At 39.8% G+C, this 14,594-nt stretch overlaps 1 protein-coding gene across 8 annotated transcripts in view; it reads right to left on the reverse strand.

Moving 5' to 3' along the window:
* Nucleotides 1-6,290: 6,290 nt before the first annotated feature.
* The window catches only part of LOC122550669 (gamma-aminobutyric acid receptor subunit alpha-2), a 256,406-nt gene continuing 248,102 nt past the window's right edge, over nt 6,291-14,594 (reverse strand). For all 8 annotated transcript variants that reach the window (XM_043691775.2, XM_087987813.1, XM_043691756.2 and 5 more), the window contains one exon: nt 6,291-7,706. In XM_043691775.2, the coding sequence (XP_043547710.1) occupies nt 7,395-7,706 (312 nt within the window). In that variant the 3' untranslated portion in view covers nt 6,291-7,394. The remainder of the gene's footprint in view (nt 7,707-14,594) is intronic.

Here is a 14,594-nt window from a genome sequence, read left to right on the forward strand (position 1 = left end):
TAAAGGAAGGTCGTGTTTGACAAATTAATTTTTTGAAGAGGTAGCCAAGAGTGCTGATGAGGATATTGCATTTGATTTGGTCCACATGGACTTTAGTTAGGGTTTTGATAAGCTCCCTCATGGTAGACCTGTCAAGAAAGCAAAATTCAAGGCAAAGTGACACGTTGTATCCAAAGGTTGCTGCGGGATGATTCTGTTTCTGGAAATTCCTTTCCAATGGGGTTCCATGGGGCCTGGTGCTGGGGCCCTTGCAGTTTGTGGTGTATATTAATGATTTGCACTTAAATGTAGAGGCACGATCAAGAAGTTCATGGATGTCATGGAAAAGGGAGATCATGGGGAGGATAGAAGGAGCATATCAACAAACAGAGCATAGAAGCCGTTTCAAAGAATGCTTCTAGGGCTTAGAAATTTCAGTTATGAGGATTAAAGAAGTTCAGGTTGTTCTCCTTGGCAAGAAGAAGGCTTAGAGGAGAACTGATAGAGATGTTTAAAATAATTGGGCTTGATAGAGATAGCGAGAAACTGCTTCTGCTCCACAAAGAAACAAGAACAAAATCACACAGATATAAAGTGTACCTGATAAAGATCATGATAAGATCATGAGGAGTGTACATAAGGAGAAATTAAGAGTCAAGTGTAGGATTGGAGTCACATGGAGGCATATTGAAGAAAGGGAAGAGAATCTGCCAGTATTACTATTAGTCAACCAGCTGGGTTTGTTTACACTCTCCACCAACCCCTCCAATGCCTCCATGGTACCTTACCCTGTAAGCAAAATTAAATGCAACACCCGCTGAAACACCACTTCCCTCACCTCCATCCAGGGCTCCAACACAGTCCTTCCAGGTGAGACAGAGATTCACTTGCATTTCTTCCAACCAAGCCTAATGCATCCCATGCTCCCAACGTGGTCTTATCTATATCGGTGAGACCAAATGTAGATTAGGTGACCATTTCGCCAAGCATTTTTGCCTGGCACAAAATGGCGAGCCTGATCTCCTGGTTACTGCCCGTTACAATTATCCTTCCCATGCTCTCTTCAACATGCCCATGCTTGGCCTCCTCCATTGCCATGGTGAATCAGAATGCAAATTGGAGGAACAACACCTTATTTTCTGTCTGGGCAGCCTACAGCCCAGAGTACTTGACGAATATTCAATTCTCTAACCCCTAACTTCCCATCCATCCTCTGGCTCCCTTTCCAGCCCCACCTCCTCCCTTCCATTCCACCGCCCAACCTTTTCTTCCAGCTACCAACCGGATTCATCCCTCCCACTGACCAACCAGGTCGTACCGACTACCTGTACTCACCTATCACTATCTCACCATTCTACTACTCTACCCACCCCAAACTGCACCCTCCCTCCTTTACCTGGAGCTCTCCCTAACTTAATAGTCCTAAAGCTGGGTTAAATGTGAAATGTTGACTTATCCACCTCCTGATGCTGCCTGGCTTGCTGTATTCTTCCAGCCTCTTGTTTGACTATTTTATCCAGCATCTGCAGTCTTTTTTCTTTCAAAGGGTTTGTTTACTAGCAGGGTTTAATGGTCACTGTTAGATATGCTTTGATTCCAGATTGTTAACTTATTTCTTTCAAATTTCACCATGTGCCATGCTGGGATTCAATCTCCTTCCCTCAGAACTTTCGAATTGATCATTGGAATTTGAGTCGAGTGACTTTACCACCAAACCACAGCCTCCCTTGAGGTTGGGTATATTGAGTTATCTTTGAGATCACTGCATCATTTTAAACTGCATGTTTTAGGAGTCATTTTCAAAAATGCACTGGGAATTAGTATTAAGTTCTTACCACATCTGTGGAAAAACATGATTAAGCCGCATACTGACATTTCAAATTCTGTGAGAAAGTATAGGCCATTTGAGACACATATATGTTTAGAATTTGATTAGATTAGATTAGATTACATTACAGTATGGAAACAGGCCCTTCAGCCCAACAAGTCCACACCGCCCCGCCGAAGCGCAACCCACCCATACCCTTACATTTACCCCTTACCTAACACTATGGGCAATTTAGCATGGCCAATTCACCTGAGCTGCACATCTTTGGACTGTGGGAGGAAATCGGAGCAACCGGAGGAAACCCACGCAGACACAGGGAGAACGTGCAAACTCCACACAGTCAGTCGCCTGAGGCGGCAATTGAACCTGGGTCTCTGGCGCTGTGAGGCAGCAGTGCTAACCACGGTTTTGGTCTCTTTTAAGTAAGGATTTGAATTGGATTGGAGGTGGTTCAGTAGAGGTTACTAGATTGACACTGGGAAAGAGTGGACTGTCTCATGAGGAAACATTGGACAAGTTGGGCTTGTTTTCATTCGAGTCTAGAAGTGTGAGGGGTGGTTTGCTCGAAGTATATAAAATCCTGAATGGTCTTGACAAAATGGATGTGGAAAAAATGTTTACCCCAGGTCTAGAGGACACCGATTTAAAATTGGAGTCGCCTTTTTAGGACATAGATGATGTGATTTTGCTTCTTTCAGAGTGTTGTGTAACTTTGTAACTCTCTGCCTCAGATAGCAGTGGTCCTCAGAACATATGGACAGGAGTAGGCCATTCAGACTATTGAGCGTGCTCAGACATATAACATGATTATATCTGTGAACACTTTAATGTCTGTTATTCACACAATTACCATAACCCTTTATGCCATTTATAATCATTCATTTACCAATCTCTCCTTTAAACAAAAACAAAGACTGAGTCCCTCTGCAGTAGGGCAGTCTAACGTGTCACTAAATTCCAAGTAAAACATCCTTCCCTCATCTCAGTTCTAAATCGCTTCCCCCTTATTTTTAAATTGGCTCCCATGGTTCCAGACTCCTGAACCAAGGGGAATGTCTTATCTACATTTACTCTATCTATCCCTTTTATGTATTTTGTTTAGCTTGCAATGATATTACCTGTCATTCTTATAAACCCTTGAAAATACAGGTCCAGTTTGCCCAATTGCTCTTCACAGGATAGTCCTGCTACTCAGGCACCATCTGGTAAACTGTCATGCATTCCCTTTATGGTAATAATTACTTTCCCGAGATAAGGAGTCCACGGTACTTCAGGTGCAATCTAACCAAGCTTGTGTAAAATTGAAACAAGACTTTATTACTCCTGTACATTTTGCAAGAAAGGCTAACATTCAATGAGCATTCCTAATAGCTTGCCGCACCTGCGGGCCAGCCTTCAGTGATGTATTAACAAGACCCAAGCCCCTTTGCACATCTACCCTCTCTAACATCTCATTGTTTAAGAAATCTTCACCACATTTCTTCCTCCTACCAAAGTGGGTAACCTCACATTTTTCCACCTTATATTCCATCTGTTTTTTTCCTGTCCAATTAGTAAGCCTGTGCAAATCCTCCTGAAAATGATTTACATCTTCGTTGCAACACTTTTAACTGTACCTGCATCCACAACGTCTTACGGAGGTTGATTCCACGTAGGAACAACTCTGTATAAAAAAGATTGCCCTTCATGTCTTTTTCAAATCTTTCTCCTTTCAACTTAAAAATATGCCCCCTAGTTTTGAACCCCCCCCCCCAACCATAGGGAAAGGCATCCTCCATTCACCTTCTCTAGACCTCTGATGATTTTCAAAACCTCTATTTAAAATTTTCAACCTTCTGCATTCCAGTGAAAATATCCCAAGCTATCCAGCCTCAAAACTTCCATTCCTGGCAACAGCCTGGTAAATCTTTGCTGCACTATCTCCAGCTTGATGGTAGTCTTAATGTAACAGGGTGACCAGGACTGGACACAGTATTCCACAACAAGCCTCACCAATGTCCTGTAGAACCTCAACATGACTTCCCAACTCCAACAGTCAAAGGTTTGAGCAATGACGGCAAGTGTGCTAAATGCTTTCTTAACCACTCTGTCTACGTGGGATGCAAACTTCAAATAATTATGTGTAGGCGGAGTCACTGAATTTTTTTCTAAGGTGGGAGTAAATAGATTTGAGGGGGTCAAAGGCTACCGAGTTAAATGTGAAATGCAATTCAAAACCTAGACATTATGTAATTGAAAGGTAGAGCAGGTCTGAGAGGCTGACCAATTTGTATGTGTATATTAGCTTCAGTGAAGCCAAAAAGTGTTCAATATATTTAAAATTATGTACTTCTGGATCACTGTCAAACTATTGAATTTCTTTTAATCAGCCTTTACCAACATTAATTACTGAGCAACATTCTACTTTTTATTCATTATTACTTAGTGAGTTAGCATTAAATCTATGTCATCAGCAATTGGGAATTGTGCACCCAATCCCATTCATTATTGGATAAAGTAAGTATGATTAAGGACTTTTGTAGTATCGATAGCCCTTGAAGGTAAAATCTGTACCATTTAAAAGAATTAGAATGAGGATTTTTTTCTCCCGAGTGATGGAACAATGGAGTTTGATTTAATCATGCCATATTGCATAAATAAGAACATATTGTTCAGCAGTCCAGCATTTTAATAAAAGGATAAAATTGATGATAGGAAATTACCATGCGAATCTTTGAGATATGTTAATGATCTACTTTCCACTGTATAGAGATATTGTTGTTTCTAAGCTTACTTAAAGATCATTCTCTCTGTATTTGCATGCAGTTTAATTGAATTAATGATAGAGAAAAAAGACTTCTACAGATTTGTGTTCAAAATTTTAATTTGCATTTCTTAATGTAATAGCAGTGTGGCCTCAAATGGAGGAAAAATGATAAGATCAATAAAATCAATCAGTTCCTTCACCATTTATGAGATTTTTCTTCACTCTGTTGCTCTGATTATGGGAAAAGTTCAACTTACTGTCACCCAGCTGTAAAATGGGTACTACCTTTAGATTTCACTTGATCTACTGTGTCACATTTGCACCAAATGTGTCAGATTCAATAGTAGCTTGGGTCACTTCTAGTCATTCTGGCTCTCTGCCTAAAACAGCAATGCTGCAGCTATCTACTTTATCCAATAATAGTGGCATCTTGCTGTCCAACTCCAAATGTGACATTCAGGTATCAATGGCTGGTTCTTCAGCTGCTAATGATCCTTCCAGTTTCATCAAGCAATGAGCAGCTTAATGACTGATACTCAAAGGGAATACTATTGGCTCATTAAAACAAAATACATCAGGAAATTAGACAATTTATCACCCTCCCTCATATGGCATCCAGTAGCTTGGAACCCATTTTTAAATGAGACTCGAAGTTCAATTTGGCTGGGCCACCCCTTGAATATTCCAGTCTTTGAGTCAAAATTAATTGTGCAGTATTAAATGGAAACATAATAATTTAATCAAACCAAGAGAGGAATCATCAAAAGCCAAATTTAAAGTGGTGCTTCAATAGAGGGGTTTGTTTGAGGTAGGAGGTTGTGGGGAGGCTTCTGCTGTGTTACAGGCTTGATGTATTCCCACAGCCCACAATCTTTACCTGCCTGAATTCAGGATTGTCCTTGAAAAATAAGGATTACAAGCAGCGCTACATTACAACTGCATCATTCCAATGCACATACAGTTGTACTGTGGAAGATGAAACTCTATACAGTATCCAATCCATCAGAAAAATCTGGCAGCTCAAAGCCTGTGTCTGCATTCTTGTGTGGAGTGGAAATGCAAGCCAAGGCAGCAGAAGCCCAAGTATTCCTTGTGAGGAATTTGGCGCCAGCATTTTTCTGCCTACAGGAGCTGTAAGTCAGTAATTATTCTGTTAATTTTTAAAGATTCTTTTTGGGTTATCTTGACAAGGCAAACACACACACACACAAACTTTGTGACCCACTGCTCCTCTCATTACCTATTCTGCTGGGATCAGATACCTTGGGTCCCTGGCACAATCTGTCCTTCCACCAGTTCTGACTTCTATTCATCAGCAATTCCATTTCCACTGCATTTGAGTGGAATATTTCCTTGAAGTGGTGAGAGAGGAAGGGGAGAGGTGCAGATGGTTTGCTCCTGCTTGCGCCCAGTCATCTCCAAATTTCCCCACAAGTTGAATTGAAGTTGTTTCTGGTCTTAAACACATCTGCAATGAAGATATCCTCTGAAAATTAAGAGCAGCTTGCAGTTCCTACTATTAATCCACTCAGTGTGTTTCACTAAAACACATTAAGGTATTGATAATTATGTACAAGGTTGTGATCATTAAAAGAAAGTGCATTCACCCCAGTGACCCTTAAATAATTCTAGAAGAAAATTGCTTAAAATACAATCATGTCACTTTTGTGCATTTGTTTTTATACAAAAAAACACTCAAAACATTGACTTTACAGAAGAAAATCTATCAAACACAGCTTTGAGTTCATTTTTCTTTATTGTATCCCTCAAGGTTCTGCATTGTTAAAGTTGGTTCAGAAGATAAAATGGATTTCAGAGATGTTAATGTGGTTACTGAGGCACTTTGTCTGTGCATTGTATGATGCCATTGTTGGGTACGTCACACAATGTGCTCTGCGACCTCAGCACCAGTATCATCATGCAAATCCCCAAATCACATGCGTCATATTTAACATTAAAACCAAAATGGCAGCACAAAACAAATGTGGAAGAAATACAATAAAATAAACATTAAAGTTGTGTTATGAAATTTTTTGAGAAACCTATTTCTTGTGTTTATTTAAACATTAATTATCTCTTGCAGTATATAAGAAACAATTCTTTTTACAAGTTAAAGTTTTGCACTGGAACCGATGTCAGTTGTGTACTAGACTGTGGAAATTAAAAATCACTAAGTACTACTGTTAATCATCAACACTTTCATATAACATGTGGTCTTACAATAAAAAATGACAGGAGTGTAACCTAATTATTTAATTCAACCAATAAGTGCTAACATATGAACTCTTTGATTTTAAGTATCTGCAATGCAAAACCTTGCAAACAGTTGTGTGGTACAAACCATTTGAACATATGAACCCAAGTTTTCACCATTACACCTCTGTGGAAGCAAATTTCAATTTTACCAGCTGGGTAGCAACCAGGCAGAGTGATTGCTCACCTATTATAGATCATACCTAATTTGCATTCAATAATTTTCCAAGGAGCAAATGTTTTGGAGTCTACAATGAATGAGTGGTCTGTTCCACCAGGTTAATTCCGCAGATATTCAAATTGAAAATGACCCACTCATCATTACAACCCACTCCACATCTCGTCGATACTAATCCTTCTAATGTCCCATATCTTGTTTCAATTCTCCTTTAATTGATTCCGCAATACAATTCATTTTCTAAATCAAGTTGTGGATCATGTGGACTTAGCAACTCTTCTGTGTGTGAATCATGACAAAATAAAGGCTTATTTCTATAAACATACCAAAGTACATAGATTAGCAATTACAGGTTGCATTTGGCATCATTACTCTTTAGAAATTCCACTTGCCTTAAAATGCATCAATGATTACTTTGCTGCACCATCACTCATCTCTTTAACAACAGTTTCTCTGTTTAAATATGTGGCCCAGTACACTAAATTGAACGTTCCAAATAAAACAGGGAACATTATCCTGGACATTCTGTCGATTTTGCTTACGCTATTAAATGTTTTCTTGGCCTCCTGTGGCTTGGTCTCTGGTTTGGCTTCTTTTGGCTCTGCAGTTGCACTCTTTGCAATTGTTGGTAGTGCTGAGTCCTTGGTGATGTTAGGTGCATAATTGGCAACTGCCACAGCATAAGCATTATTCTTCTTCATGATAGAAGCCTTGTCTTTCTTCTGTGGAAGTAAATGAAAGTGATTCATTGATTTATTCCTCTTCCTGCAGAATCAGGGAATGAGACTGTACGAGAGGCTGCTCTTTTACCCATTGTGTCAGTTTGGCTCTTTGAAATGAGTATCTAATTAGTCCCATTCTCTGCTTTTGTTCATAGCCCTGCCAATCTTGCTTCCAAAGTTATTACTGCATCTGCCGTTCAGTCCAGGTTATAACAACTTGCTGTGTTAAAAATACGTTCCTCAAGATGCTTGTGGTTCTTTTCTCAATTATTTTGTTTATTAAAGTAAGCTTTGTAAAGCAAAAGGAATGACAGAACAGATGGAAAAATCAAAATTTTGACTTAAATCAAAATAGTAACAACAGCAAAATACATGAATAAATCCAAAAAATGTGTCCATCTCATGGAAGAGATGATACTGCCAAGGGAGAGGGATGCTGTGGATGTGTTCATGAATTGATGCAGGGGCCATGCTTAAAAAGGCTCAGAACTGTCAGTGTGGAGTGGGAACAGATGTACAATATTCAGCCTTTCAGATCATTGGTTTCAGCACATGCATCTGGCAAAGATTCCCTTCTAATCACCTGGAATGATGTTGAGTTTGAAGCATTAAAAGACTCCATTCCCAGCATGGAACTTGTATGATGTTGGCAAAAATGGCTCAGAATTGAGGTTACCAATGTTTTGGGTCTTCTTGCCCCTGACAAGTGTTATGTCCAGAGAACAAATCCCCCCCCCCAACCTAAAAAAAACATATTCACTTCCATATTTCATATTTGCATTCTTTCTTTTAGAAATAGCTAACCTTGCCAGACTCTGGCTGAGGCTGATCACATGGCTGTATTTCCGAAACCCTCTGTATTTTACAGACATTCCAGCTGAAATAGACACAAAGGATTTGGAAACAACTCGCCTGCTTCGACCTAACTCTGGAAAAAGGAAAACATAAGAGCTATTTTGCTAAAATGAGAAGTAATACTTTCTCAGGATCGTTTGGGGTGGTGGTGAGGGGGGGGGGGAGGGTGCAATGGCCCAGTGATATCATTATTAGACTATTAATCCAGGAACCAAGGTTTGAATAATCTGGAACCAAGGTTTGAATCTCATCAAAGCAGATGGTGAAATTTGAATGCAGTAAAAATCTGGAGTCTAATGATGACTTGAATCCATTGTCAATTGTCACAAAACTCCACCTGGTTCACTAATGTCCTTTAAGGAAGGAAACTGCCATCCTTACCTGGTCTGGCCTACATGTGACTCCAGACCCACAGCAATATGGTTGATTCATAACTGCCCTCTGGGTAATTAGGGATGGTTCATAAAAATTGGCCTTGCCAGTGACACCCACATCCCATGAATGAATAAAAACAATCACCTGACAATGGAAACTCTAATTGGGGGTGGGGGTGCTAGGGTAAAGCTTAGCTTAATGACTTTCCAATTGATCTATCAAAGTGGGCAATCAGTACCTGAAATGTTTGCGTTTGTCACATGACAAAAATCAGAGCTGATAATATAACATAAATGTGCTAATGCCTCAACTCTCAGCAACAGTTAAGTTATATACAGTCAGTTCTGCTATAAAGCGCTAGTTCTGCTCTTGTGCAATCCAATGTTATAAGAAAACCATGTAACAGCAGCACCATTTAAACTAATGGGGTTGGAATTGCACTATAACCAATACATGCTTCAAAACTTCATGCTTTAGAAAAAGTGTCCTCAATTTGTCAACAGCGTTACAGTGAATTTGCACTAATGAAACACGCATTATAGCAGACGACTTGTATCCCATGTACATTGAACATTCTGCTGGTGTGGGAAGGTAATTATTTCTATTTATTTTTGAGTTTCATTGATCTCTCATCAAAGTTATAGCACAAAATCAGGAGAATCCCAAGAGGAGGTCACATATATCCACATTCAAATCAGAAATAAGTTTCATGCAAAACATTAACTGAGATTTTACAATAAATATTATTTCATGACTCATTCATCGTAAACATTGCTTCAGCGGCCCTCTCTGAGACTATTTCAGTATTACAGCCAATTCCTGAAAAAGATGCTCTACATCTCAGTAGAAAAGTGTTTTCTGACCACACACATATTTATTAGAGATCATGTCATCACATTATTACAGCTGTTTGTATTTCAACTGTGTCAGTATTAGAAGCATCACTGCCTAATGAGAGAGAGCAGCCCAATGGTCCAATAGGACTACTGGCAAATTTACCTTGATTAGAACCACAATTATCCATTGTGTCATGTTGGCTCTTTGAAATGGGTATCCAATTAGTCCCATTCTCTGCTTTTGCTCATAATTAGCCCTGCCAATTTTGTTTCCAAAGTTATTACTGTGTCTGCCTTTCACCAGCCTTTTGGTCCAGGTTATATCAACTCATTGCATTAACAGTACAAGTTCTACTGCTGACTCTGCATTGTTACCTGAGCAGGAACATGTAGCTTCTGCAAATTTATTTGAACAGCAATAAATTTAAATGTTAACCAACAGCTGACGGAAGAGCCAATACTTTCCTAAAGTTAAAATCATTCAAACTACATGCAAAATATTTGACTATGGTTTCACTAGTCAGATGAAGAGTATTTGGATTCAGAATAAAACACCAATATGACATCTCAACTCCAAGACAAGAAAAGGATTTCTCATATGCCAGATCTTACTAATCAACCTGTTCAGAGATTATACATTGTTGGAACAAGTGGCACTTGAACTCAGGCCTCCTGGTGCAAGGGGTAGGGACACAACTGTTGATATACCTAACTTCCAACACTAAATATTCTATTTACCTCACTGTAAATGATTGACATTTACAGGCCAATTAATGAAGTTAATGAGGATAAAAGTTGGGAGCACGATAGAAAAATTGCTGAATTATTAGTAACCATTTTCCAGAACCATGCAATGATTAGGCTAGATCCTCCCCATCATCTCCAGAGCATTTAATTTCTACACTTAACCAGTTCTAACATACAAAAAATGAGAAAGCACTAAAGAAGATTTGCACCTTTGCTTACTTGGAAGTAGCTGTTTTATGATTCCCTTTATTGTTCTTTTTTTATTAAAAAAAAGTGGCATTGGTTTTATTTGGCACTTCTAATGTTTTCCTAAAATTTTATTTTGAGTATGTACTCTGTAAATACACCCTCATAAATGTATCTACCAAATCTTAACTGATAGCTAAGTTTATTCTTTAGAAGGTGATGAGGATACAATTTAGAAGAGTGAAAGTCTTGTAGCTCTCTAGGAGTTTGTGATTGAATGCAGCAATTTGATTCAGGCAGTCAGGATCATCACTCCATGAATGCAGTCATAATAAATTACAACCCCCAGAATCTTATGGACTTATTGGTATTTAAAGTCAATTAAATGAGCTCAAAATTAGGAATGGGTGGTAGCACAAAATGAGAGACAGTGAATGAGAAGTATGTTTCATTGTCCAAACAACTCTCTCTTCAGAAAGACAATCGAATGAGGTATAAAACTGGTGGGCAATTGCTCCTGTCCATTTTATATTAATGCTGAAGACCTACATTAACCTCAAATGTTCCAACAACACACACTGAACTACTGACTTGCCCAGACTCAATTTACTCCTGAAAATAAAGGATCACCATACTTGTAGAATACAAAAGCCAGGGCAGGAGTCCTCAGATCTTTATCAAGTTATGTTCTTACATATGAATCTGAACAATTCATGTACTCAGTTAAGACAACTCATAACTTAGTCTCAACATGCTAACTGGGTTCAGGATATGTCATCTGGGCTGCAGAGGAACTTGGAGTGGGAGGGGATAAGTCCAGTTGTTGTGGTCCATGTAAGTACCAGAGATATAGGAAGAAAGAGGAAAGAGGTCCTGTTGAGGGAATATGAGCTGTTAGGGACTAAAAAGATAATAAACTGCAAATTACTATCTAAGCCTCAACTTAAATGGCACAGGGTCAACAAGATTAAAGAGGTAAACACATGGCTCAAAGATTGGTGTGGGAGAAATTGGTTTGAATTTACGGAAGATTGGCATCAGTACTGGGGAAGGAGGGAGCTGTTCCGATGGGATGGCCTCCACCTGAATCATGCTGGGATCAGAATCCTGGTGAATGGCAAGGGGGACCTGATCTTTGTGGGAAGCTAGGGAAGTGGTTGCTGGGTGATTTGCTAAGGTATTTGTATCATCAATAGCCATGGGTTAGGTGCCAGAACACTAGAGAATGGCTAACGTGGTGTATTATTTGAAAAAAGTAGTAAAGAAAAACCAGCGAGCCTGATATTGGCAATGGGCAAGTTGTTGGAGGGTATCCTGAGGGACAGGATTTACATATATTTGGAAAAGCAAGGACTGATTAGAGTTAATCAACATGGCTTTGTGCGTGGGAAATCGTGTCTCACTAACTTGATTGCATTTTCTGAAGAAGTGATGAAGAAGATTGATGAGGGTGTGATCTATATGGATTTCAGTAAAGCAATCAGCAAGGGTCCTCATGGTAGACTGGTTGGCAAGGTTAGATCAAATGGTATCCAGGGAGAACTGTCCATTTGGATACAAAATTGGCTTGAAGGTATGCGACAGAGGGTGATGGTGGAGAGTTGCTTTTCAGACTGGAGACCTGTGACCAGCGGTGTACCACAAGGATCGGTGCTGGGTCCATTGCTTTTTTTCATTTATATAAATGAATATAGGAGGAATGGTTAGTAAGTTTTCAGATGACAAAATTGATGGTTTAGTGGACAGTGAAGAAGATTATCTCAGACTACAACAGGATCTTGATCAGATAGGCTGAAGCAGTTTAATTTGGATAAATGTTAGGTGTTGCATTTTGTAAAGGCAAATCAGGGCAGGACTTATACACTTAATGGAAGGGTTCTGGGGAGTGTTGATGAACAAAGAGACCTTGCGCTGCAGGTTCACAGTTCCTTGAAAGTGCAGTCACAGGTAGATAGGGTAGTGAAGAAGGTGCTTGGTACACTTCCCTTTATTGGTCAGTACATTGACTATAGTAGTTGGGAGGTCATGTTGCACCTGTACAGGACATTGGTGAGGCCACTTTTGGAATGCTGCTTCAGTTGTGGTCTCCCTGCTATGGAAACATGTTGGTAAACTTAAAAGAGTTCAGAAAAGACTTAATGATGTTTTGCCGGGGTTGGAGGATTTGAGATATAGGGAGAGACTGAATAGGCTGAGGCTATTTTCTCTGGAGCATCAGAGGTTGAGGGGTGAGGTTTATAACATTATGAGGGGCATCAATAAAGTGAATTGCCAAGTCTTTTTCCCAGATTAGAGGAATCTAAAACTAGAGGACAAAAGTTTAAGGTGAGAGGGAAAAGATTTAAAGGGGACTGAAAGGGCAGCTTTTTCACATAGAGTGGTGCGTGTATGGGATGGCTGCCAGAGGAAGCAGTGGAGGCCGGTATAATTACAACAATTAAAAGGAATAAAAACAAAAGGAAAAGTATGCAATGTGGTGAAGGTTAGTGGGTAGCTAAAGGATTGGGAAGCCTTTTTAAAAAGAGCAGAGGGTAACTGAAAAAGCAGCAAGCAGAGAGAAGATGAAATATAAGGGTAAGGAAGTGAGCAACAAAAGACATTTGCAAAAGTTTTTTCATATATTTACAAATGGTAAGAGAGAAGCAAGAGTGGACATTGGACTGCTGGAAAATGAGGCTGGAGAAGTACCAATGGGGAACAAAAGAATGGCTGAGGAATGGGATAGGTACTTTGTATCAGGAAGATAGACACCACCAGTATAGCAGATCTTTAAGAGAGGCAGGGGCCAGATATGAGTATAGTGGCCATCATTAAGGAGAAGTTGCTGAGAAATCTGAAGGGTCTGACAGTGAATAAATCACCTGGATCTGATGGACTACTCCCCAGAGTTGTGAAAGAGACAGCTGAGGAGATTATAGAAGCATTGGTGGTGATCTTTCATAAATCACTGGAGGTAGGGAGGGTCCTGGTGGACTGGAAAATAGATGTTGTAACATCCCTGTTTAAGAAGGGAGGGAGGCAGAAGCCAAAAGATTATAGGCCGGTTAGCCTGATATCGGCTATTGGTAAGAATTTAGAGTTCATTATTAAGAATAAGATTGCAAACTACTTGGAGGTGAATGGCAAAATAGAGTTGGGTCAGCAAGGCTTCTTCAAGGGGAGGCCATGCCTGACAAATCTGTTAGAATTTTTTGAGGAGGTAACAAGCAAGTTAAACAAGGGAAAACTGTGGACATGACCTATTTGGATTTTGAGAAGACCTTTGAAAAGATGCTGCACAGAGGGCTGCCAAATAAGTTAGGAGTCTATAGGCTTAGGGGCAAGGTACTGGCATAGAGGATTGCCTGACTGGCAGAAGGCAGGGGATGGGGGTAAAGGTATCTTCTTCATGATAACAGGTGGTCATTAGTGGAGCTCCGCAGGGGTCTGTGATGGAATCACAACTATTCATGCTATACATTAACCATCTGAACGAAGGAACTGAGGGTATTGTTGCTAAGTTTGTATATGACACAAAGGTAGGTGGAGCGACAGGTAGTGTTGAGGAAGCAGAGAGGCTGCAGAAGGACTTGGACAGGCTAGGACAGTGGGCAAAGAAGTAGCAGATGGAATACAATATGGGAAAGTGTGAGGTTTTGCACTTTGTTCAGAAGAATAGAGGCACAGAATATTTTCTAAACATAGAAAAGCTTCGGAAATCTGAAACACAAAGGATCTTAGGAGTCTTTATGATTCTCTTAAGGTTAACATATCGGTTCAGTTGGCAGTTAAGCAATGTTAGTATTTGTTTCAAGAGGGCTAGAACGCAAGAGTAGAAATACACTGCTGAGGCTGTACAAGGCTCTGGTCAGATTGCATTTGGAATATTGTGAGCAGTTTTGGGCCCTGT

This window comes from Chiloscyllium plagiosum, unplaced genomic scaffold, assembly GCF_037043375.1.
Source record: "Chiloscyllium plagiosum isolate Xiang-an unplaced genomic scaffold, Cpla_swu_hap1 HiC_scaffold_1, whole genome shotgun sequence".
In the NCBI taxonomy this organism is placed as follows: domain Eukaryota; kingdom Metazoa; phylum Chordata; class Chondrichthyes; order Orectolobiformes; family Hemiscylliidae; genus Chiloscyllium; species Chiloscyllium plagiosum.